We start from the raw sequence: 26,047 nt of genomic DNA, 5'->3' as shown, positions 1-26,047 counted from the left end.
AACATGATGTGTTTTAACTGATTTGAGTATTCATTCATTCAGTCAGTAAACATTATAGCATATCTACAATGGGCAAGAGAGTATACCCGGCACTAATTATATATATATATATACACACACACACACACACACACACACACACACATATGTATGTGTATCTATCTATCTATCTATCTATCTATATACATATATATATATACACCACTTCTGTGCACATCTAAGATTCTACCAAACTGGAGCCACACATGTAACATGCAACCCTACGGAATATAGGTGAACACATAAACATCGCAGAGAAGCATTATGAAAAGTTGCCTCAGATGATCACGTGCTAAGGTCAGGACAGTCTTTTAGGATATCAAGAAAATGTATGAGGGAGGGGGTGGATATCGGAGCTGAGTCTTGAAGGGTGAGTGCACATTTCCCATCTAAAAAACAGGCATTTAAGATGAAGGAAAAGCAGGTACAAGAAACTGGCAAAAGATGGGGTGTAGGTGGAAATAGAGAATGAGTAGCGAAAGGTATTGACCTTCCAATGTCATAAAGTGAGATGTAGACCATGATTTTGAAAATAATTTTCACTATTTTCATGCAGACAATGAATAATCCTCCTTCTAAAACAGTAGTGTTTCTTACCTTCTTGTTAGCTGAGCCTATGTACAGCTCACTCAGATTTCTAACAAGAATGGAACCACATTAAAAAAAAAGATCTCCATTTGTAATATCCAGTTTGACTCCATCAAAAATTCAAAAAGTGATGACATTTCCTCACCTTTGCTTTTTTCCCAGGTACTTACATTATGTGTTTGATTTGGGAAATGGTGCTAACCTTATCAAAGGGAGCTCAAATAAACCTCTCAATGACAATCAGTGGCACAATGTGATGATATCAAGGGACACCAGCAATCTCCACACTGTCAAAATTGACACGAAAATCACAACACAAATCACTGCGGGAGCCAGGAACTTGGACCTTAAAAGTAAGTTCACACTGCGTCGGAGTAACAGGCACGAACCCACATGGTCTCCACTCACAGGACGAATCCTTTGTTTTGGAGTGTGTGTATCTACTGTTTGCCAAGAGTGATCAGAGTTTTATGTCCAACACATAATTAATAATACAACATACAAGCTTGTGCTCCCCTTTAATGTGGCAGAAACATATGTATATTTAATAGCTCAAAAAATGCAATCTCTAAGAATGCATGCATGATTAAAATTTAAAGAGAAAACATGTTCTTAGTCTTGATATTATAAAGACAAGTAGGTTGTTTACAAGTTTCTTTAGTCCCTACAGTTTTTAATGGATTTAGGGTCAAGTAACTAGATTCCTAAGGAGTTTCTTCTAGAACTTATTAGTTTTCTTTCATTGGTGAGAGTTCCTAGACTTACACATCCTCTGACCAACAGGGGTCTGAGCCTGGCTTACACCCTTGTGTCTCCAACAGTGAATTTGCCCCGTCCTACCCGTATGCACACACATACGCACATACACACACAGGCACACGCTAATAGGAATGTTTCTTTCACCAGCTGCTAAAAAAGTTTAACAGACTTTGTCCTTCCCTATCGATACTCGCTTTCTCAAGTGAGCAAGACAAATGCTTAGAAAACATGTCAGTAACAGAAAAAAATAACAGAAGTTTCTATTTGAGTGGGCCTTTGTTATTCACTAAGAATATATCCATACATGCCATCTTGTTAATACTGCAACAAGCACTGGACGAGGTATTATTAGCATTTTATTATGAATGTAGGAAATCTGAGCTTTGAATGGCTTGCCCAGGGATGAAACAACAGCCACAGTAGAGTAAATATACCCACCCCACCCCATTTCTGACACAAGCCCCCTGCATTGCCCCTCTACCCTGATGCATCCCAAAGCCCTGGAGGGATCATTGTGGTCACATTTTTGCTTGACAAGAGCTGTTCATTTATATTGATGGGTTCTTTTCCTTTGACTCACAAGGTAAATACACGGGGAAGTTAGAGAACTAGAAAGAGAAAATCCAACAGAACCCTTTCTAGAAAAAAATGGTCTTTCCAAATAGGGCGAAAGAAGAAAGAAAAGTATTTCATGTCCTATAATTGCAGACTATATTTACAATCCCAGGAATATATTTATCCAACACATAAAATGTGTGATAATGGCTGTCTTCCTTCTTTCAGAGTGGGCCTCTTGTTAACTTCAAAGTGATCCTGTTTGTGTCCACACATCTAATAGCTTAGCTCAGAAAGGAAAATGAGATTCAAAGGAAATGCTGTTTAACAGGCTAAAGCTCTTTATCTTTCTTCTCTCTGACTAAAGTGAATGGAATGAGTTTTCCATATTTTCCTATTTGATGAGTACTCCTGTTTTACACAGTGGGTTCAGGTGGTAATTGTCAAGGGAAAGGAAGACATTGTGACATTCAATGTGCTGGCCATGCCAGCCACCAAAGCTAAACCAAAATGGCGTCCTGTTTGTGGAGAGGGAGACCTCAGTTAGCATAAATGGCTGTCGCTAGAAACTGTGTGGGATGCTAAAGTGGCTGGAAAAGAAGCAGTTCATGGCTGATTAAAGTATATGACATGCACAGACCTACATAAACATTTGGGGTATAGAGAAGTAATGCAAGGCAATGTGCTTTATCTTACTGGACAATTAGGACAGTTTCCTGAGGTAAATATTTGTTTCATGCTCATTAAAAATGGAAGTGAGGGTAATAGAAGGCTGTGGTATAGGATTCTTTCTGGTGTTGGAGGGGACCTTTACAAATCTAACTAACCGTCAGGACCTATTTTTATTAAAACATTGAATGTTTCATGATTCTGAATGTAAGAAAGGCTTTAGCCACAATACAAAAAATAAAACTATGAATTGAAAATAGCATTTTATATTACATTAAGATACTAAGTATTGAATTCTGATTGAGTGCATTTGCCTTTAAAATACCCCATTATTTAAATTTGAAGTGATTTCCCCAGGTGAATAGAGATTCTATACCAATGACTACACCCCTTTACTTTGTGAAGTTCCTATGTGTTTACACATTTATCAGACTATGCCAAAAAGTGAAAGCAAGTTCCAGAAATTAAAACATAAAAATTAAAGGCCAAAGCTGTGGGCTTGTAAATTGAATGTGTGATCCAATGGCAACGATAACCCCAAGGAAGCTCTCTTGCCATGTGTGCCACTGACTAGAAGGGGCTTAAGAAGAGAGCTTGGTCATGTAATGACACATTTCCTAGCTTCTGTCATTACCACCTTTTGGTATGCGTAGTGAGAGGCATTGGTCAGATGAGAAATATTGACAGAACATTTCCTCTGTGCAAAGAAGGGAGAGGGCAGTTTTGAAGAGGAAGAAAGTGTTCCTATAATGGAAAGCTTTCTGTTCCATAGGGAAGTTTGACGTGGGGCATTTACAGGACAGAGAAGAACAGGATGCCTACAGCCATATCAGGCCATTAAAACTAATCTGGTGGCACCAGGAAGAGCTTTAGAGGAAGGTATTGTTGAAGAATGAGTAAAACAACTAGGCATTTTCTCTTCTTCACCTGGATGCCCACTGGAATTGGAGGTGGGCTGATTGATCAGGAGACCATCCACATGAACCCTTCACTCTGAATTGAACAGCATTGTTTTTCTTAGCATGCTAGTCATGTAGAATTCAGGCATTCTAAATACAGGAAAAATGAAGGGTGACCTATTTTGGTTGATGATTTTTATTTCATGTATATTTTGCCCTTACAGAATTGTAAGAAAATTATCATATTTATTCTATACTCCGCTTAAAGTCACTGCCATAATCTTTAGTTCTTCTCAAAGTGAGTTCAACCAGCTCCACATTAGAACCATGTGACAGGGTTCACGAAATGCAAGTTTCTGGATCATGCCTCAGACAGACTGAAGCAGTAACCATTCGACAGTAAAGTGTAGGAAATGGCAAGTGTTTTTATTTTTGAAGAGCACTCACTAATCTTGATACCATTTTTTCAGAACCCTCAAAGAATGCAGTGTCTACGTTGAAGCAAAATTTAACTCATTTTTGAGTTTAGTACAAATCCTGGTTTTGTTTTTACTTTAGGATTTTTACTTTTGTTTTGTTTTGCTTTATCAGGCCTGGGTCAAAGAGGTGTTGATTGCTTCAGGGTTCTTGGAAATTTTTATTTCTCGCGTTACCATACCATAAAAAGACACTAGAGGGCAGCATCAGGCCGCAAAACCTGCCTTATGGGACTGAGGTTGGGGGAAAACCTCAAGAGTCCTCTTGCGTGAGGAAGCACAAATTCTTTGTTTTCAACCATCTAATAATAATATTTTGGGCACTGATAATAATGATGCTTTTATCCACAACTCTGATTTATATAGACAGAAATTTAATGTATAAATTTGCAAGCTAGGGACTCTTTATCCCATTCCCCACCTTGACTCAGATGGAGATGGTCAGCAATGGGCGGGAGTCTAATGATCTTTTTCTGGGAAGAGGAATTCCGTGCAGGTGACCTTGTTCAAATTATCTTTCGTGACACTGCTGAGTTCTCAGGGGGTTCTGTGTCTCTCCCTGCTGATACAGTTTTGCTTTCATCTTTATTTCCCAGCTGTTTGTATTCTATTCCCTCTGGCTATTATGTACAAGTTGCAACATGCAATGAAAAGAGCAGCATAAATTTGCTCTCTGCATTGATTTCCTAGCACAGCTGCACGTTCATTGTGGGACTTCTGAGTCCTGCCCCCTTTAGAGAGATAAACGGTTTGTGTAATTCCTCTGTATGTTCTGTCTTCGGCAAATTTGTATGTTTGCGTATGTATGTATATGGGAAGGAGCTAATATTTATTGACTTTCTACTAAACACTAAATAGATTTAAATGATTTATTTTATATCATCCTTATGGTTAACCCGGGTATTTGAATTAAGGTCAGCCTTGTTCATTCATTAATCTAGTTCAAGAACAAAGATAGGGAGGAAGGACTGTCTTTGGCCCCCATCTTCCATGGGTACCCTTCTCTAAGGCATTAAATTTACTCTTGAGCAAATTGAGGATAATTTACTTGATAGGGGAAAAAAAATTCAAGGTGGAGTGAATACAGTGCCCTCAGGTGGCCACTTAGCAAACTACTTACAAGTGAATAATTCACCTATAGACCCCATCTAGGTCAGCCCAGGCAGAGTCAGCCCTTTGTTCTTCCACTCACACTCTGATTCCTTGCCCCCGCCCCCTCCTTCCACCCCAGGGCTTTGAGCAAGCTTTCCCTCTGTCTTCCAGTCTTGTCTCTTCCCTCCTTTTGACCATTATTTTTTAACCTTCTTGATATTCTTCTTTAAATCTTACTTTGAACGCAGCCACCTGCTATTGTTTATTCTGCTACCAAGCCACTAAAAGTTTCCATAATCACAGGCAACCCAACCAGGGCTTTCCTTTCAAATATATTCATTCTCTAAGCAAAGATTGAAGATGAATTGTATTCTTGTTCTTTTCATCTTGATCACACACCAGTCTCTCTCACTCAGCTACCTACCCTCTGCAATCCTGAATATAACACATGCCCCCCCTTCTCTACCCTTTAATGTTGCCATTTGACATATCATCACTTCCGTTCTTTAGTGATCCAATTTTATTCCCAAGTCCTGATCGTATTTAAACATACCCGGGCTTTGTATGTTCAGCCCATATGACATCTGATTGCTGGCTTGCCTTGCCCTGATAATGTACTTGAAAAGAAACTTTTAGAGAAGAGTCCAACTTTGAGCTTAGCCTTAAAGTAGGAGATAGCGCTGAAACTGGAGGCAAGCTCCTGTTGTCCTGTTGGTTAAGCTGTCTTTATTTAAAAGGAGCAGAGATTTAGTCACATTACTTTAGTTACTGGGAGATTATTTTAAGGATCCATTAGGAAGAGAGACAAGAAATCCTTTCAACTGCTGAACAATGAGGCAGCATAGAGAATAAGAACTTTGTTCTGATAATCATACTGGAATCTCAAGAGCAACCCTCCTGGACGTTCCCTTGGACATGAATATCCACCGCTCCCCAATTCCATGCTCTCCCACCGATCCTTTCTCTACTGGGTCTACTCCCACTTAGATATTTTCTGTCTCTGCTCCCTGGCTTCTCCTATTCTTGACTTCTACCTCATGGCTTCAACCTATTGCTTTTGTTCCTGTGTGCATTACCACCTTGTCTATCCCTCTCTCTTCATCTCACTTTCAAATTCCAAAAGATGGGATCTCATACAGTGAGTGACCTTTCTAGAAAACAAGTTCATTGACTTTTGCCCTGCTGTTTTGGTCAAGCTCCCTTCTTCAGGCCAAGTAGCTGTAAACACAGAGCTAGATTTGCATTGGCATAAAACCTGAATTTCAAAGATGATCCCTGGGAAGAAGTCATGGGCTGGAAGGCTCTCTGAGCTTCTTAGGAGGAAGGTAGGTGATTTGCTTATTCAGAAGGGCCATGCCAGAGTTGAGGAGCAGGGAATTTAGGGGTTTTAAGCAGGAGAGCGTAGTTCATGGTGCATTTTACAGTCATTCCTTTGGCTTGGAGGCAGAGGATGGGCTCCAGCTGGGGGAAAGAGACCACTTTGAAGGCAGTCATCACAGTACAGAACAGAGATAGTCAGTCTCCGAGTATGTAAAAGTAAGACTTGACGTTTCTATTACTCCATTTCCCACAGGAGAATGAAAAGACCATTAGACATGTGAAGTGATTGTCTCCTGACCTCTCCCCTGAAATCAGGCTTGGCAGAAATCAGGCAAGGCAAAAATCAGTCTCAATCTGATCTCTTTCCTGCAAGGCCTTTGTCATTGTTTCAGTCTCACCCCCACTTACAGTGGGACGTCTCCCCCCTCCATGCCCAGCTGTCTTGGACCTGCTGTCTGACCTTGAGTGTGGAAGTCCCTCCATCTTCTCCCTTAGAATCCTTGGGCCAGCTTCCATAAGTGAACAGAATTAAAGTTCTGTATTCCCTGTCAACAATTCCCTGTCTTCTTTCTTTTGTATTCCTCAACCCATTGTACCTGTTTTGGTACCTCATCTACATTGGGCATAGATTTTCTGTTTAGGTTTTTCTCTTCCCTCTACATCTATTATCTGAAGTTTATCTTCTCACCATTAGGATCATAGGAACTTAGAGCTCAAAGTAACCTTGGAGACAGTCTGGTCTGACTCATTTCTTTCACAGATGAGAGAAGTGTGCTCAGGGGAGAAGTGCCAGCACCGCCATACAGATAAGCGGTGTTTCTAGGTCTGGTCTTCTAATTCCCAGTTTAACACTTTTTACAACAGGCCAGGGAAGATGAGTTTTATTGTTCATAGCAACTCAGTTGACTGCAAGCAAAAGCCTCGAGCAACATGCTGAAAAGAAATCTGATAACTTCTTTGGACTTATTGGAAAACACTCTTCATGTGGTTGGCCATCACACAAGATGGAGACGGGTGGTGTAGGGATCACATGTTTGCTTTTTATTTCTGGTGCAACCTTAAACACCCTAACCCTTCCAACCTGTAGTTGCTTTGGGGCAGGTGATATAGGTGCTTGAAGTCCTGATGCTGGTTTTTGCTCACCCCTGACACTGACTGAGCTCTAACAGCCACAGGCCTTGGCTTGTGTGCTTGGAATAACTGTGAGGAGGTCATTTTCCAGGAGAAATAGCCTTCCTCAGTCCTCCCATGGCAAAGCATGGGCTCCTGGAAATCTGAATCCAGTTCAAAAATGCCTTTTGGACAAGGTGCCAGTTTATCATGTCCCAACAGGACAGCAATTAGACAAGCTCTACAGCTGGTGACATTTATGCTGTAGAGGAGAAAGTGCCTATAGGTGGTGCGGTGGGTTCTTAGGGATCAGATAATGCTCACAAGACCTCAGCCTCATTGTAGCTAGGCCTTCAATACTTGTCTCTCTCCAGTATTATCCAGTATATCTCCAGTATATCCCAGGCCAGGGATGAAGCTGAGATGTCTTCTTAAAAGTTGAATAAGCTTGGCAACATCTTTGTCACTGATGAAGTACTTGAGTCTTTAGAGTTTTCGTAAGCCAACCTCTTTTCTTCTTTCTTTCTTTCTTTCTTTCTTTCTTTCTTTCCTTCTTTTTCTTTTTTCTTTTTCTTTTTTTTTTCTGAAGGGAGACTTCAACAAAGGTCTTTGGAGGTAAATTAAAAAAAAAACACACACAACATAAATCCATTCACTAATTCAGTGAAAAAAGGAAAGTTAGTCAAAGTGTATCATTCAAGGAACCCAAGGACAAGAAAGAGGAAGTTTAAAGCTAGACTTCATGAGAGCCCCATTTGGGAAACCTGTCAGCACCAAGCCAGCATCTTCACTCTCATGGTCTCCACAGGGGCTGTGAGATGTCTTCTCGTAACTTTCCAACAAGGCGTTGGCGTTGTTATTCTCCCTCTCTGTGCACTGGCTTTCCATGTTTTCATAGGCATTGGAAAAGGGACTCCCCAGACCTGGATTTTCACCTTTGGCGTTCAAATACTGATGAGAGACTCACTTGAGTTTAGGAGCCATAGCGCCAAATTCTTAGAGAGTAAGGTTGATTGGAACATATGTGCTTCCTATGACCAGAATGGGGGGATAGTAGGAGGCAGGGTCACCCTGTGGGTGATCTGTAATCTGCTATGCAAAAATCAAGTTGGTGTGTCTGCCTTGCTCTGGAGCAGGGGTTAGGGGTGGGGGCTACAGCCATCAAGATGGTAGATAACAGGGCATTGCATGGCACCAAAATGTTCAGATGACTAAATTTATAAATGCTTGGGTGCACAAAATTATTCTGTGGGTGGAGAGAGACTATGTTGATCTGGGGTCAGAACAGCACATGGGATACAAAAGGCAGAAGCAGAAGTCACAGGCTCACTAGATCTTGGGGAAACACAAGGGAATGAGAATGCTAGATTTTTATCCTCTGTGGAATTGGAAAGATTTACATCAGGCTCCTCTAGATCTATAAAGGACAGAGAGGCCATGGCTGGCTTGTAGGTAATATTACATGTGTTCATTATAGATCTCAAAAGTAAATATCACTGTTATTTTCAGTGGTTGTTCTATTTAGTTAGGGTTTAGTAATAATGCAGATCCAGCCATCTTTTTCTGTGACCCAAAGGAAAGCTAGTTTCTCCCCTTGATCCTGAACAGTTTCTCTTGAGCCATGGTTCAAAATTGGAATAGACTGGAAAGTTAGGTGGGCTTAGTACAAAGTTATCCCCCACTACTGTAAAGATGCTTCAGAGCCAATTCTGCCATCTTTACTCTTGTAGGAAAGCACATTTTTTAATGGCATCATGCTGCTGTTTGCCCAGTATTTTCACACACAGGAAGGTACTTCCATTATTACTTTGGAACTGCATTAGGTCAATCAGCCTTTCTTGTTAATGCCACAGTAATGTGGTTTTCTGTTTCTGCTCTTAAAAGGGGCCCTTTCTTGACCTTCACAATTAATTATTGTGGTTTTTCTTGAGGATAAACAAGAAGCAATATAGCTTTGTAATTAAGGACCCAGGCTTTGGGGTCAGACCGACTTAGGTGAAATAGCATCCCTACTATTTATTTTATGTGTGTCTTTAGGCAAGGTACCTCACTATTCTCTCAATCATCTTGTACTCTTTGCTAAGCATTAGCTAAGAGATTTATCTTAGTAGATTATCTCTTTACTTTTCATGACAAACTGGTGAGGTTGCTGTACTTGGCTCCATGTAACAGATGATGAAACTAAGGTAAGGTTTGGAGAGATTAAAGATCTCGCCTAAATAATAATTATAGTGATATTAAATAGCTATAATAATTATTTTAACCTGTTTCTGAGAGCTTATCATATGCCATGCACTATTATAAATACTCCACTTATGAGATCTCAATTCTTATTATAGTGCTCAAGATCAGCCAAAATGTTCTTTGAAGCTCAAGGGTTTGCAAGGAGGGGACTCGTAAGGTCCACCTGGATGGGACAGGTGTTGGCAATATTTAGGCCACTCTTTCCAGCTTTCTTATAGTTTGCTTATTAGCATTCTTAGACGGGCTGCATGAGGCTCCCCTCCCTCCCCTGCCCCGACCTGCCACCCCCCTCCATCAAGCACACTGCTTTGATTTCCTGCCACTGGTTCCCCTTGGAAGCTTCAGGACTATAAAAAGACTTCTCCGAGCACTTTAAGGTCGTGTACTAATGTACTGTTATTTCTAACACAGTAGACCTTTGGCATTTATAAATTTGACACGCATGGTTCCATCTATTTTTGAGAAACTTGATGGTCTGGGATACGATTATCTGTACTTTTGCTCAGACACGAGTTTGAATCATGGACAACAACAGAGTTATATGCAAAACTGAGTGTTGTTGCAAGAGACACTGTCTACTGGCCTGGCATCTGTCTTTGTTCTCTGTTCAGAGATGCATCATAATAAACTGCCTTCATTAGTGTCATCATCATCATAATTAGTAACTTAATAAATAATGTCATTTATTGAGTACCTATGTGTCAGACACTTTGTTAAGGGCTTAAATGTGAAATCATTAAATTTAATAAGCATCATGTTCAAATACAATCAAGCTACATATTATCTTTTACCTCAAGCCATCACTTCAAAATGTCTTGTATTGTGTATATACAGGCTTAGAAGAAATGTTTGGGCTCACTCTTAAGACAATTCTATAATCATTTTACACTATAAAACATAATTTTAACTCAAAGTTTTTAAAAGTGGCCAATCTAAGTTATTAATCAAAACTGAAAATAGGGGCTGCCACCTGCTTTGGCCAGTCACAGGCAGGACAGGGGGCATGTTCAGCTCTGTCCCTTCCCACTGTTATCTTCTCACAGCTTGTTGACTAGGGACATCAGCTGAAATCTGAACTGGCCTGGTGCACATGTCTTATTCACTCCGTTAGCACTGCTTTCCTGGGTTCATCCAGGGCCCCTCTTCCAGACCCTCCTGGCCTTAACCCCTGTGGAGCGGTCATGCCTTCTGTTCATTCCACACAAGCTCTTACTCCCGGGGTCCATTCTGTCTCCAGGCAGCCCTGCCTGGCTTGCTCTCATTACACATGGGGCCCACAACCACGCATGAGGAGTTTTCATGCTTCCTTTACTCCTCAGCCCTGGAAGTACAGCCCATTCCCACTGTTCTCATTTCTACCCTGCCGCCACAGGCTGTTTAGAGCTTTCTTAATATTGCAGGTACCAGTCCTGTATCACCTCAATTGTGGGAAACTCAAAGCAGATTCTTCAGGAAAACTGAAAGCCTTCTGTCTAGCATGGGGCTAGAATATAGTCCCGCTTTGGGGGCCACTAGTGCTTACTACACAGCGCAATCTCAGACGTCTTTCTTTCCATATTCTGACTGCTACTTCTTCTCCTTCATTATTATTATTATTATTATTATTATTATTATTATTATTTTGTCCTTGGTATAACTGAGGGATTCAAGGACTGAGAATCAGTATTTTATCATTCCTTTGTAAATTTTGCATCTGGCCATCTGTCTCAGGCTCACATTATCTTTTTTTTAAATATAATTTATTGTCAGATTGGTTTCCATACAATACCCAGTGTTCATACCAACAAGTGCCCTCCTCAATGCCCATCACCCACTTTCCCCTCTCCCCCACCCCCCTTCAACCCTTAGTTTGTTCTCTCTATTTAAGAATCTCTTAGGGTTTGCCTCCTTCCCTCTCTGTTTGTAACTTTTCCCCCCATCCCCTCCCCCTCACATTATCATATGTATTGTGTTGGCACTTCAGCTAGGACTTGAATTTTGATACTCATTTTCATAAGTGTGGCCTCTTAATCTTTACAGTTAGATGAGTGAGATGTTAGTGTTTCCATATTACAGATGAGAAAATGGAGATCAGAAAGGCTATGTGAGTGGCCTAGAAATAGAATTTGAACCCAGATCTATAGAAGGATTTAAATACTACCATGTATATTTGCCAGCACATTAAAAGGAATTTCTTCTGAATGTCTGGAGTGAAAGATACTACTTTAAAAAACATTAATGTTTATTTTGAGAGAGAGAGAGAGAGAGAGAGCAGAGGGGAGGAGCAGAAAGACAGGGAGACACAGAATCTGAAGCAGGCTCCTTGCTCTGAGCTGTCAGCACAGAGCCCAACATGCGGCTTGAACCCACGAACCACAAGATCATGACCTGAATCCAAGTCAGATAATTAACTGACTGAACCACCCAGGTACCCCAGCATTCCATTCTATTATTTAAGCCCTCCAATGTCTAAGCCTTTAGGAAAGGTTGCCCACACCTCCTTGTTCCCCTTTTTGATCATTTCTGTTCAAATATTTGCATTTCTCCTTAAGAAGAATTTAAATATTGGGAAAAAATTATTTGGAGACATGCCCTAGGGAATTCTAATATCCCAATGGGATTTGGTGGCTTGATTGATAATGTTCCATCTTTCAGGCACAGAAGGAACTCCTCCTTTGAAAAAAAATTATAGAAATGTTCAAGTACTTAACGAAAAAATGAGTTTCATCTGACTTTATGAAGCTCATGTATTATAGAAGACTTTTGGCAATGTCCATAAAGCTTTTTGTGCACTTTGAATCATTTTGTCCTTCCAAGATATCCAAAAACCACTGGTGGCTTTACCCTCTTTATTCTGTATCTCTTACTTGAGAACAGGTGCCATTTTTTTTTACCTGCATTAAACAGGCCATTATTATAGGAAAGAGCTGTTTTTCTGTACTTACCCTGTATAGCACTCGATCTTTCCCACCCAAAATAAATGTTCTTTTATTTTGAAATAAGAAAAGAAAATTTCTTTGAGTTAAGGAAAGCTATTTTGAAGAAAAAAAAATAAAGGAAGCCAAATTGTTATATAGAACTACTCAACATCTTAGGAAAGATAACAGATTTATATAGGTCCTCTTACTGGTCCCTTAGTTATAAGTCTCTTAATTTCAGGAACAGTCACTTCTAAACTCCTCCACCTATTCTATTCCTGTCACTGAGAAGGTTTTCAGCAAAAAATAGGAGGCAGTGTAGCATAGTGGGAGAAGAGGTAGCCTGGGAGCTGGAGGGTTTAATGCCAGTGTAATTCTCCTTGTACTGGTTGTATTGCCTTTGGGTGCTTAACTTCCCTTTTCAGAAGGGTGCTTTGCTTACCTGCAGGTGGGGTTAATAATAACTTCCTACCTATTGTGAAGAACTGGTAGGAGGATCAATTGGAATAGGGGATAGCAAAGCACCCAAACTGAGGCTCTGCGCATGTTTAAAGTGTAACAGTATTTTTGGGATGGAGAACCTCTGCAAGCCGTGTGCAGTCCTAGAGAGCATCACACGTTAGTGAAAAATGAAACACAAAATGGTGACAGAATTGTCTGATGCTAAAGGATGTCTAAGGTATCTACACTGGCTGTCAATCAGAGGAGAAAGAGGAGAAAGAATGATACTATCTGAACTCTGTTTTCACCTACAGGCAAATTTACGAAGCCAGGAGACGAAGTTAGCTTGGCATGAATTTATATGCCTGAACTCGTACACCATCTGCCATGGTGTCCCTGGCATAGTGTGGGTTTAAAAGAAGATGGATTACTATACACACCTCCGTAGCAATTTCATTTTATTATTTCCCATTTAACATGCCCACCAGCTTTCCCTCACAGTCTGTTGGCCAAACGCACAAACAGAATCTGCCTTCGTGTTGTAAGTTTTATAATCATACTTTAATTTTTTTTTTCATGTTTTGGACAAGTTTATTTTGAAAACATCAGATAGAGGCAGGAACTTCAGAATGTCGAAAGCGTTATCTGTCCTATTTATGAACATAATGTCAATATGAACACTCCAGGCTCACCACAGGAAAACATTAAGGTCTGAATGTTAACTTTATCAGAGTCTCCAACCTGTTCATATACAAGTATTAGGTTGGGCCATCGATGAATGCAAGTGTCCTACTCATCCCTTCGTAGGAGGCAATTGAAAAATAGCTGCCATATCTAAAAACCAAATTGTGGAGGCATAAGAATTCTACCCCCTCGTCAGAATTTTGATACCTAATATTTATGTCTGTGGAAGCAAATTGGTTTTTTCTTCATAAGATTACTCAGTTAGTATACAGTTGAGTCTCCCAATGTCCTGGGAATTTATGTTCGTTTGCATTGACTCAGACCAACATTTATTACCATTACTTTTCTTCACTGGCAAACATACTATAAAACTTCTTGTATTTTGTAGTAATGGAGCTATCCAAATTGGCTACTTGCCGCTTGGAGTGTACAGTGTGTAAACCAGTACAGATTACGTGGAAATTGTCAGGATTTCAGGGGCCCTATGCTTGGGATTCAACCCTGCCATTTTCTGGCATTATGGCCTTGAACCATAGCATCTTCATTTGGGGCATGTCTCCAAAATAACCATTATTCCTTTTGTAGCTCAACAAATATCGAATGAAATTATATATGCAAAATGCTCAGTAAAGTTTAGGATGCTACACCAACATCAATCCCCATTGTTATATTATAAAATGAACGCTGTCTTTTCTGGTTGTGACCATGGCAATGCTTGACACTGATTACCAAGGACTCAAAGCTTTGAGGAGGCTCTCTCTCACCTGGACAGGGCTCTGCACATTTAAGTTCAGTTGTCTCAGTGATTTTTGTGAAACTGAAAATCTTTTTAGCAAAAGCAGTGTACTGTTGGATGTGGGAGGCTGCTGTAGGATCAGGAATACCTTTGGCTGGCAAGTAGCTGAGATTATAGCAACAAACCAGAAAAACTAATCCTAGAGTTCTTGAGTGATAACCCACAAACAGTAGACACATGCCTTTCTGGGCTGAGAACTCGGTGACAGAGAGGAAGAGTCTGGAGAAATAGTGTAAAGTGTCCACAGCGTGAAGTGCTCCTATGGAGGCTACATGTTTTTACAAAGCAACACAGAGAATAACAGAATGGCCAGAGACAGAATAAGGCAGAGTGCCAGGGTGGGCTAGAGTTTAATGCCCCACAAAGCTTTTTGCACTTACTCTAGCTGCAAAAGACTCATGAGGGGGTTCTCATAGCCACACATTGATACCCTAAGCTGTTTCTCTACTTCTATCTTTGTCTGCCTCTCTCTACAAATAAATTCAATATATGTCACTTAAAATTGGTCGTGGATTACTCTATTAGAATGGAGAAAACAAATGCCACTGCATTGGCTTCTTTTAATGACTTGGATGGCTTCACTTCTGCGTTCAAGAAAGGAGTCAGTAGAAGAAAAATTCCCCACAGTTGACTTTATTATTTCTCAAGTAGAGGAAACAAAGGACAAATATGGCTGTTATACTCTCATAAAACCTTCACTATGTCTTTATTCTTCAAGTGATTACTTAGTGAATACAAACCCACCAATCCATCTATTCATCCAATGAGTCAACAAATAATTTTTGAGTGACTACTAAGTGAATATGAGAATGTAAATAAAGCTCATGATCATTTTTTAAGGAATTTATAAAATAATAGTAAGGTAAGATATTCACACAAAGAACTGGGAAATAAATATGGTAATTGTCAGAAAAGAGGTTCACAATGCCATGGACACTTGAATACTGCTAAGCCTCTGGCTTTATTTAGAAGTGGAGGGAGATATTGAAGAGACCGAACACAGTAGGGAGACTGATCTGGTGTTGATGAAGAGGAAGAATGGATGCAGGTACACCAGATAACAGGCTCTTGCATGAAAGGTGTACAAGGGGAAAGATAGACAAGAACTGGAAAAGGAAATTACAGAAAAGGAAATTGGCAAATGTCAGAAGTATTGATACAGCTGAGTCATGAGTTCTTGTCAATAATGTAAATGTAAGGTGTGAGATAGAGAATAGAGTTAAAAGATGATTTTGAAATTTCAATTTGGGTATCAGAGAGATGAGAAATGGGATTGCTATGAAACAGAAAAGTCTAGAAGTAGTTTCCCAGTGCAGGGGAAAGATGATGGCTTGGTTTTAGTCTGAACTTAGAATGCCGGAATAAGCCTCAAGATAAGAGTTGATAGGTATTTACTACAGAACTAAAACCAGGTGGTTTTAGCACTTAGCCTTATATATACCAAGAAAGACCAAGGTGTAGAGAAGTTAATGGATAACTAATAAATCAAACTGGTGACCAGTGAGCATCTCCTCAGCAAAGAGTTTCTAAAATTAACCTGACATTTTTAAGAGACCTATGGAAGACACAGATCTTGTATCTCAGAGCAAAACATCTACTTGAATTGCCAACTTTGACTTCAATATTGAACACTGAGTGTGCTCTGATCTTAGATGTGGTCTTGGACAGTGTTTATTGTTTAATCCCATGTGTAGTTTGTTATAAAGGTTTCCATTTGTCTACTCTTGAGTTTAAATGTGTTAGCTTCTGTGCTTCTGCTTTCAGTAATTTAACATAATTTATTTAAGCAGTCAGAGGAAATTGTGACTTCAGCTTTCTCCCCAGAAAAAAATAAAATAAAATAAATAAATGAATGTTTGTTCCCAAGGTATTGAAGATGATTTTTCTTCTAAGAGGGCACACCTAATATATACAAAGAGGTCTAGATGTAATTTGTCTGCATTAAGGTATATGGTCAAGATCTGACCTGAGGAGGTTCATTTCTGGATGTACAACAAAAGATTAAAATTAAAGGTAATGATACAAATTTGGGGGCAGAGTTCAGTTGTTCCCTGGGATAACAGAAGGTACTTTTCCTGCAGAATAACTCTCAGAAACTAGCCCAGTCTGATGGCACTTTTTCTGCCAGCTAGTCACAAGAATTCAGAACAAAGTTAGTCTTGTGTTCCAATTTGCTGTCCAAGGTCCTATCCAGAGCAAAGCCTCCAGAATTATACTTTCTCCAGTCCAGCCAGGAGGAAAGAAAGTCAGTGGATATTCAGCCTTTTTTTTTTTTGCCCGCCAAATGCCAATTATAAGAAATTGTGAGAGCCTTCTTAAGTTTCCCTAGAGTTTTAGCCATCCAAATCTATAAAGCACTTGTTCTTAATGTATGCTTATTTTAATTAAAATGAAAGTAAAATGTTTAAGAAGCACAAAAAAAAATACATATGAATAAACAGGAAAGCTGAGTCAAAGAACTAATTATACCTTGACACTTGCATTCTGCTGCTGTAAGGCAGAGCTTGGAGTCCTTGCTCTAATTGCCGTATGCTCCGTGTTTTAAAAGAAGAGAAAAAGTCTTATACCACTTCATTTACCTGCTTTTTTGGTTGATGGCTCCCAAGCTGCACCTTCCAGACTCAGCAACTCTTCCCTAAGACCCCAGCTCCTATAATCATATCGCTATGGACCACTCCTACTCAGATTCCTCCTGTTTAGTGTTAAATGTAATTCCCTCTCTTTTGTCCAAATTATCACTGCTTCAAATTCTGTTGTGTCCCCTAGCCTGCATGACTTATATTTTTGGATTTCTCATTGTCTTTTTTTTTTCTTTTTGGAAACCAGTAGTCATAAATTCTATTGTGTTACTCAGAAGACTTTGACTTTACTTAGTCAACATTATTTATCATGGCCCCTTTAGAAACTACTGCCTTCCAGCCAACTCTTGTATGCTTTCTTGACTGCTGTATTTAATTTGTCTTCATGGTTTATCTGTGCTGTTCCCCATGCCTGGCACAACATTTATGTTATTACAGAGTAATGTAGCCTATCCTTTCTTTGGGTCTAAACTCTTCCATGATGCTCCACCTTACAATCCAAGTCCATAAAAGCCTTTTATTTTTCTGATTGTATAAGCACATTTAGCTTGACTCTTTTGACCTGGCCCTGGGACAGCACAGAATTCTTCTATTTTTTAATCTGTTTATATCAAATTAGAAGGTATTTATCAAGTAATTGTCCTCTTTCTGTAACCAGGTTCAGTGCTGCTGGGTTTGTAACTGAATATGTCAAAGGAGCCTCTGGAGCTTCGTATAGCACAGTGCAAGGCACACTCCAAGTACACACATGACTGCAAATCTAGTAAAGTAAGACGTGAATTTGACACCTTGTCATTCTAGTTATACTAGAAACAAGGAGACAGCCTAGACTTCTCATTCTGTGTCTCTTACCACAATCAACATAGAATGAGATACACCATAGATGTGTCGTTGCCAGGCGTACCAACAGTCACACCAGTAGTTGTCGTGCGCTGAGTGCATGCTGTACCCAGTGCTTGCATACTTTCTCTGTAATCCTCACAGTCTTGCAGGATAGGCATTATTAACCCACTTCACATATGAAGAATCTGACTCTTAAGGAAGTTATGTAACTTAATATGCCTTCACTAAGACAACCAGTAAGTGGCTGAGCCAAGGTTTATAGCCAGATAAAGTAAAAAGCCTGTGCACTATTCCCTACTCATTACTGCCCAACTACTAGAGTATGGATATTTGTGATATCACCTTACATCATTCCATAGATAACACCTTTGAGAGACAGAGACAGAGACAGAATGTAGTTTGAGATTTTTTTGGAGAAAAAATACTCTCTAAATGCTTGAGGTTATTGGGCTTTATACATGTTCTCAGCATCTTCTGCTAAAAATGCCCCAATTCCATCATTGGCTTGTCAGTTGCATGCATGGCCTACTTAAAGGATATGAATAAAAATCAACCCTTCATAGCTTGAAGAAGGGGTAACAGGCTGACTTCAAGTCTGTATGAACCTGACTCTTATTAGATGTCCATCCTGGCTCTTGTTCACACACAGGGTCATTAAAAAGCATATCCTCCTTCCCATGCACAGGAATTTGCCTGCAAGATCCCATTAATGCTAATGGGTCATTTTAACTTCCATCACCTCAAGGATCAAAAGGAAAAGCTGCATCTTTGATGAAGTGTTAATGCTATATGAGGCTCAGGCCACTTAAGGGTTTCTTTTGTTCTCTTCATAGGACAACCCACCAGGAGATGTTAGACCACTATCTACTATATGAAGAGGTTATAAAGACAGTATGAAGTGGTGGTGCTAAGTGCAGCTTCAGTAATGAAAATGAGAATGTATTCCCTACTTATCCACCTTAGTATATGTTTGAGGCTTATATCCTGCACTGCTTGAATCGATACTTTCTGCTCTTTAATAACACAAGGGGAAGATTTCTACTTCTCTGCAGTAATCTCTGAAAACTTGTTCAGGCACATATGTTTGCCAACAGAAAAAAAAATAGGAAGGTGGCAGGAAGCGGGGACAGGAAGTAAGTGCATTTTAGAATTAGCTCTCTCTCCATGTGTTGCCTTAGCATTCTTTCTTTCTTGATTCTTTTCCACTATGACCTCAGTCCATCAGATGGTTGACAATATGTGTCGAGTGTCCACTGTGCTTGTAGGCCACTTTGGGAGAATGTAAAACAAATAGAGACACAGTCTGTCCCTTCCAGAAGGGTGCCATCAGAAAGAGGAAGGTAGGTTAGCAAACATGTAGTGTCTTATAAATAACTTTCAGTGTAAATTCTACTTCCAAAAGGCCTGCAGCAATGCTAAGAAATCTTCATCTAACTTTTCCCTCTGTTCTCGAACACTGCATTCAATAGGCCTGGAGGAGAGCTGAAATGTTCTAACAAATTTAGTTCAACAAATGAACATAGGGAGCATGTCCTTGCATTGATATTTGACATGTAACAGTTTAAATCTCTCCTCAGAATTTCAGATGTGTATGAAAAGTAACTCTCTATTTTTCTATAACTCACCTTGGTTTCCAGTTTGAGTTCTGATCCTTTGAGTTAGTGAAAATGTAATCTCAGGCAATTTTCCCCCTTACTTCCCTGAGATTAGTTCTAAATTATTTGGGTGGGGGACTTCCACTGTTGATCTTTTGGGAGATAGAGATTACACAGGAGCTGGTCTTGGGTATTGTATACTTATAGCTCGGATGTCCACTGAATTGCCAGCATCTTCATTCTTGTGTGCATGACCAAGTAATGTCAGTCTTTTTCTGTTTACTTCTATGAAACTCTGGGAATTGTGTCGCTCCCATACCACAGTTGAAATATGGTAAATTCTGTGAGGCTGCCTAAGTTCTTAGCATGTCTAAATCTACCATGCAGTTATGTTTTTCCCAAAAATTCCACTTTTACTTCTCGGTTCTCTTATGGAACTACACACAAATCAATATAATTCGGTAAATTTACCTGAAGTTTTTACCTCCACTGGAGCTCAGCCCTCAAATTAGAGCACTCTGTCCTCTTTTTGGTATTCATTGACTGTGTGCACATTTCTTCTCTAGTTTTCTCTCCTGTGTGTTTACATGAGAGGTAGGAAGGCTTTATTCTTCTCTTGTAGTTGGCTATATATTCTATTTCATTCTTTTAAGAGTCTTGACTTACGCAAAAAGGTAATTTGCAGAAATGCAGGAAGATAATTTGATATCTTTGGTTTCTGATTCTTTTCCTTTCTCTGAGATAACTAAAACACAATGGTTTTAAATTTAAGTGAGAGCAAAGGCTGGAGAAAAAGGAAATATGGAGAAAAAAATAAGTCGTTTCAAAAATAGCATCCCATCTCAGATGAAACCCATACTATCCTTTAACATTAAGAATATAGTTAGTAGTCAATGGATGTTTTATTTTGTTCAAGATGTAGGGGAAGTTAACACATCCAGTACCTTCAGTACATCTCATGCAGGATCATTGGCATCCCAGTATAATACTTAGAGCTTTAGTTAATAGATCAGGGACCTAAGTCCTCAGTTTCTATGGCAAAATGACTTTAAGCAAGCTCAATTCACTCATCAGTACAATTCAGGACTCTTATATCTGTGGTTTGATTTCAGCCTACTTACAATCTAATAGGTTAACTTATTACTGTTTCATGGATGCTGGCAGAAGACAGAAGACTTTTAGGTCAGAGAACAAGGACTCATGACTCAACAAACAGCATGAGTATCCACGTGTTCTCCTTTATTCCAAGTCCCATGAAGACAACACAGGGGGACCCAGATAAACATTAGGAATGTAGGAGTTTTGTGTTACATTGGGGAAAAGGTATCAGGTGGCCTGAAAGTTTGGTTAATCTGAGAGAGAAAACCCAACTGATAATGAAAAGTCAGAAAAATAAATAGCTCAATAGAGTATGTTAGTAGAACTTTTAAACAGGAATATATCTCATGGAATTTTGGGGTCACCCTCCTTGTCTTCTACATTGACTAAGTGTTTATTAAAGTCAGTGAATTACATCTACTCAATGCCATACAGATATGGTAGATAATCTTTGATAGGAAATGAAGCAATCAAACATGGATTGTAATCTCTCTTGCCCATAAAACAGGGAAATATCAAACCTAGAAACATGATACTAGCAGAGCGAAGTGTTCCATTAGAAACTTCAATAAAATTTAAAAAAATTGATAAATTGTTAGTGGTTCCCAGAGCATCATAAAGAATTCAAAGTGATATAACTTCACCTAAATAAGAAATACCTGGGGCGCCTGGGTGGCTCGGTCGGTTAAGCGTTTGACTTTGGCTCAGGTCATGATCTCACGGTCTGTGAGTTTGAGCCCCATGTCGGGCTCTGTGCTGACAGCTCAGAACCTGGAGCCTGTTTCAGATTCTGTGTCTCCCTCTCTCTCTGCCCCTCCCCTGTTCATGCTCTGTGTCTCTCTGTCTCAAAAATAAATAAACGTTAAAAAAATAAAACGTACCTGAAAAAGGATGTAAGCAGACTCTTGATGGGAGTCAGTTAGTGTATGTGATAGGTGCAAGTACGATAATGGGCAATTCTAGTGGAGGAGGTAATTGTAGACACTGAAGAGAATTTGTTGAACTTCTGATTAACATAAAGACCCAGAGTTCTCTAAGCAGAAGGTTGACTTAGTGTCTAGTTCATATTTTTACTCTGGTGGATACTTTCTATATTTTATATATCAGTTAATTCTCATAAAAACCTATAGGACAGATTTTTATCATTTCTATTTTAGAAATGGGGTTTCTAATGATCAGAGAAACTACAAACAAAAACTAAAACAAACAAACAAACAAACAAACAAACAAACATTAAAAGTTGTAGAATAACCAGGCTTGGTAAATAACCAGGCTTGGATTTTAGTACAAAAATATGCAACCCGATGGCCCATATTCCTTCCACTTGGCCATACTGTATTGAGCTCATTCAATTCTCTGTGGAAAACTATCTTTGAATGCTGGTATGTTACTCAAGCGCTTCTATTGTTGCATACTTTTAGGAAAATATCTAATTATAATTGACTTTTTTATTAATTCAATGAAGAATAAACCAAACTATTTTTTTCCTATCCTCCTGTATGTTTAAAACAATGACAAGTTACTTTTGTGACCAAAACTTTGCTTTTCCCACAGGTGACTTATATATAGGAGGAGTGGCTAAAGAAACCTACAAATCTTTGCCGAAACTCGTCCATGCCAAGGAGGGTTTTCAAGGCTGCCTGGCCTCAGTTGATTTAAATGGACGACTTCCAGACCTCATCTCAGATGCTCTTTTCTGCAATGGACAGATTGAGAGAGGATGTGAAGGTACTAGATCTTTGTTATGAAATTCTAAGTAATTCTAATTCCAACCGTAAATAAGAACAATTCTCTCTAGGCAGCAAAATTTATTTCTGCCAACTGTTCAACCCCCTCCTCCCCACCCCTTAGGGCTTAGAAATCCTTATTTGTGTTTTTCACTTTTCAGCCCATAAATCCTAAATTTGCTGGGCTGTTTGCAAACCTACGTTAATGCCTTATGTAAGATGGGAGCTCCATGCATGGATCTTGTTATTTTCTGCTCCTGTGAATTTTATAGTTTGCCTAATTGGTGGGTTAATCATTTTTGCAATGCCTGCTTTAAAGACATTAAATAGTTACCCTGTTTAGACTAAAACATATGTATTTACTGCAGCGAGTGTCAATCAACTTGAGACTGCCTTTTTTTTTTCAAATCTACATTCAGCAAGCTACAAGACTATAAAGTTCAGATACCCATTGTCAAATCACTATTTGATTTGTATCTACCTGGTAGCAAGAGTTTCTGCTGTATATCATCAGTTTGTTTTAGCAAAAATTGTTTTCTTCTATTACCCAGGACTAATATTCCATACTTGAGAAATGTGCTCAAGTATCTTTCTGTTTTTCTGTGCTCTCTATCAGATGAAGATCTGTGGGAGTACTTTTAGATCACTACTTTCATTTTAGATAATTTTCACTTCAACACCTCAGATTATGTGAGCCAATTCTCCCTCCATAAATGTAATTTAATCACATTATCCCGAATTTGGGGGCTCTGAATGTATTGCTGGTTCTCCTTTAATGTTGAAAACAGTTTGGGCTATTTTGAAAATTTTAGATTCATAAGGAAATTTCATATGGAAGAGGCAAAGAAAGACATGTGAATTCCTATCCCCCAGATTATGAATCATTCTTCTCGGCCAAAATAATGCCATTAGATTTAGAAATTACCTAAGTACATGGAGATTTTTTTTAAATACACTTTTTTCTCTCTGCTGTATATATTTCCCTGAAAAGTCAGGTGAAATTCAAACTGTGTTTTAATCCTTCTGGAAGATAATGTTATTTAATAGAAGACTTCACTTTAGTAGAAATTTTCGTTAATGTTATTGCTATATTTATTTTTTTTATTTCAAATTTTGGTGTTACACGGTCTTGTAAAACAAAGGGAAACTGTGTTTTCTCCATTTACCAAAGGAAGCAAGATTGTTAAGTGAATAAATTCTTTCTAGTGGGTAGATACATGTATGTAGGTCATAACTTTGATTCTTGGAGGTGATCTAATCAGTGAGAATATATACATTAAAAAAAAAGTACTGCAAACTCCTGAAAATATTTTTTTTTCCAAAAATAGGCCTTTTTACAAAGTTGCTTGGCAAGTGACTTCTCACCTACAAAGAGATGTTGGGAGCAGAGAGACACGTTCACAGCTAAACACCCACAAGATAGAAATCCAAACACACACATATGACCCCCCTACCACTGACACATACATGATATGAGTGGGTTGGTATAAGGGAAAACTAATGAGAGGAAAGGTGGACTGAGAAAAGATATTTGTGGAAATGATATTTGGTTTTATTTCCTAACATAATCTAATAAGCAGAGTACTATTTGAACATTTGAAATCATTTAGTAGATTATGACATTGGTTCCTTCCTTACCTTATATGTGATGCTTATAATCTGAGCTTTAATAATTCTTACCCTCTTTTTATCCCCTTTTTCTTTATTCTTAGAATGTTACCATGCCCTTGCCTTTCTACCTTAACACTTCCCTGATTTTTTCATTCCAACACCAAGATTAAGAACTTTTAATTTATGATTATTTCTATCCTATGAAGTTCCTAGGAATAATCTTAGATAAACCTGTCATATGTGTAATTGATGATATACATATATTTTTAGAAATAGTGATCAAATTCTAGACGCTTGATGAATTGCCTCTGTAAAGATAGTTGTGTTATAGAACTTTAAATCCAAATCACACTGGAATCACTGAACTTTCATATTAATAGAAGTGGTATAAATTTGTGAATAACCAAATATCTTTGAAGATTTTCCATCATTCCTACCTGACAAGACCCACAAATCTCTAAGTCCCTTTCATATAAAAAGTTATTGGTCTTTCCTAATAACCACTTGCTGCCTTGCATTTTTAACTAATTTCATTGGGTCATAGCTGCTTTTATTTATATAGCACACTAGCTGGGGGAGGAAGCTTGCCTTTTCCAAGTCCCTTTAGATGAATGTTTCTCAAACTTTAGCCAGTATCAGAATCACCTGGAGAATTGTTAAAACACAAATTCCAGAACATTACCCCCAAGATTGCTGATTCATCAGGATCCTAGAATTTACATTTCTAACCTGTTGCTAAAATGATGCTCATGCTGTTGTTCCAAGGACCAAACTTTGAAAACTACTGCTAGGTGGCATTTTCCTACCTACCTAAGAGAAAATAGAGACTGGTAACTCACCAATAATCAGGCTCAGATAAGCTCAGTACTAAAACTAAGGTAAGATAACTTTCGTACGTAAAGTCAGTGAAAAAAATTTTTTTTAATTCAGACACTCTTTGCATAGCATCTAAATTCAGCCCCAGAACTGTTATAAGCCACAGAAATACTTACTTATTAAAGCTACCATTGACTTGGCACTAGTGACAGTAAGTTTACATCTGCTATTTCATTGCATCCTTAAAACTGTGTAAATTAGGTAGTACTGACGTTTTTTAGATGAGTAAATTGAGCCTCACAGACGTAAGGTGACCTTAAGATCACACAGCTCGTTCATGGTTGATGGAAGCTTTGAACCCAAGTTTGCCATACTTGAAAGTCCAGGCATCAAAACACTTTCGTCTCTTGTTTCTTTGGTTTCCAGAGATTTTAGTTTTACCTTCACTTCTCTTCCTTTTCAGACATATCCTTTTACTTAACCACTTAATACACATGTCCTTGTGGTTTGTTCCCAATTTTATACAGTGACAAAATAAAAGGAACATTACATAACTCAAGGAAAAAATAAATTCAGGGCTTTGTCTTGTGTAAATGCCTGTCCATATTTAAATATTATTCTAGAAGGTGAGTATTTTGAAAAATATGTCTTGTCATACAGAGGCATGCATTCTTTTATAAGACCTGAGTATAAAAAGACTGTTGTGGGGTGCCTGGGTGGCTCAGTCGGTTGAGTCCGACTTTGGCTCAGGTCATGGTCTCGTGGTCTGGTCCATGAGTTCCAGCCCCATATGGGGCTCTGTGCTGACAGCTCAGAGCCTGGAGCCTGCTTTGGATTCTGTGTCTCCCTCTCTCTCTGTTCCTCCCCTGCTCATACTCTGTCTCTCTCTCAAAAATAAATGAACATTAAAAAAAAAAGACGGTTGTGATAATGAAAAATAAGAATAATAAAGCATGTCTCTCTGCGCACATAAAGTTTGGCAGGTACGCTGAGTTGCAGCTCCACAATATGGGCAGATTCATTTTTAGGAGTGCAGTTTTACCATTTTTAGAATTTGGTATTATTTTGCAATTGTATTTCTGATGATTTTTACAAGAGCAAAAGTGAACACAATAATCTAGCTCATCATCAGTTCCTATTGCTGCTCTTACCTTGTGCTGGGCAAGTCAGGGAGCTGCTATGAATTAATGAAACAGCACCTGACCCGCA

The 26,047-nt window shown here is 38.9% G+C and overlaps 1 protein-coding gene across 22 annotated transcripts in view; it reads left to right on the top strand.

Moving 5' to 3' along the window:
* NRXN1 (neurexin 1) overlaps nt 1-26,047 on the top strand; it is a 1,120,881-nt gene that overhangs the window by 548,927 nt on the left and 545,907 nt on the right. For all 22 annotated transcript variants that reach the window (XM_053200575.1, XM_027072472.2, XM_053200578.1 and 19 more), the window contains 2 exons: nt 790-980; nt 22,239-22,412. In XM_053200575.1, coding sequence (XP_053056550.1) covers nt 790-980; nt 22,239-22,412 — 365 coding nt within the window. The remainder of the gene's footprint in view (nt 1-789; nt 981-22,238; nt 22,413-26,047) is intronic.

Source organism: Acinonyx jubatus, chromosome A3, assembly GCF_027475565.1.
Source record: "Acinonyx jubatus isolate Ajub_Pintada_27869175 chromosome A3, VMU_Ajub_asm_v1.0, whole genome shotgun sequence".
Lineage (NCBI taxonomy): Eukaryota > Metazoa > Chordata > Mammalia > Carnivora > Felidae > Acinonyx > Acinonyx jubatus.
The sequence above is the reverse complement of the archived record's forward strand: the minus strand, read 5'-3'. Positions and strand labels throughout refer to the sequence as shown.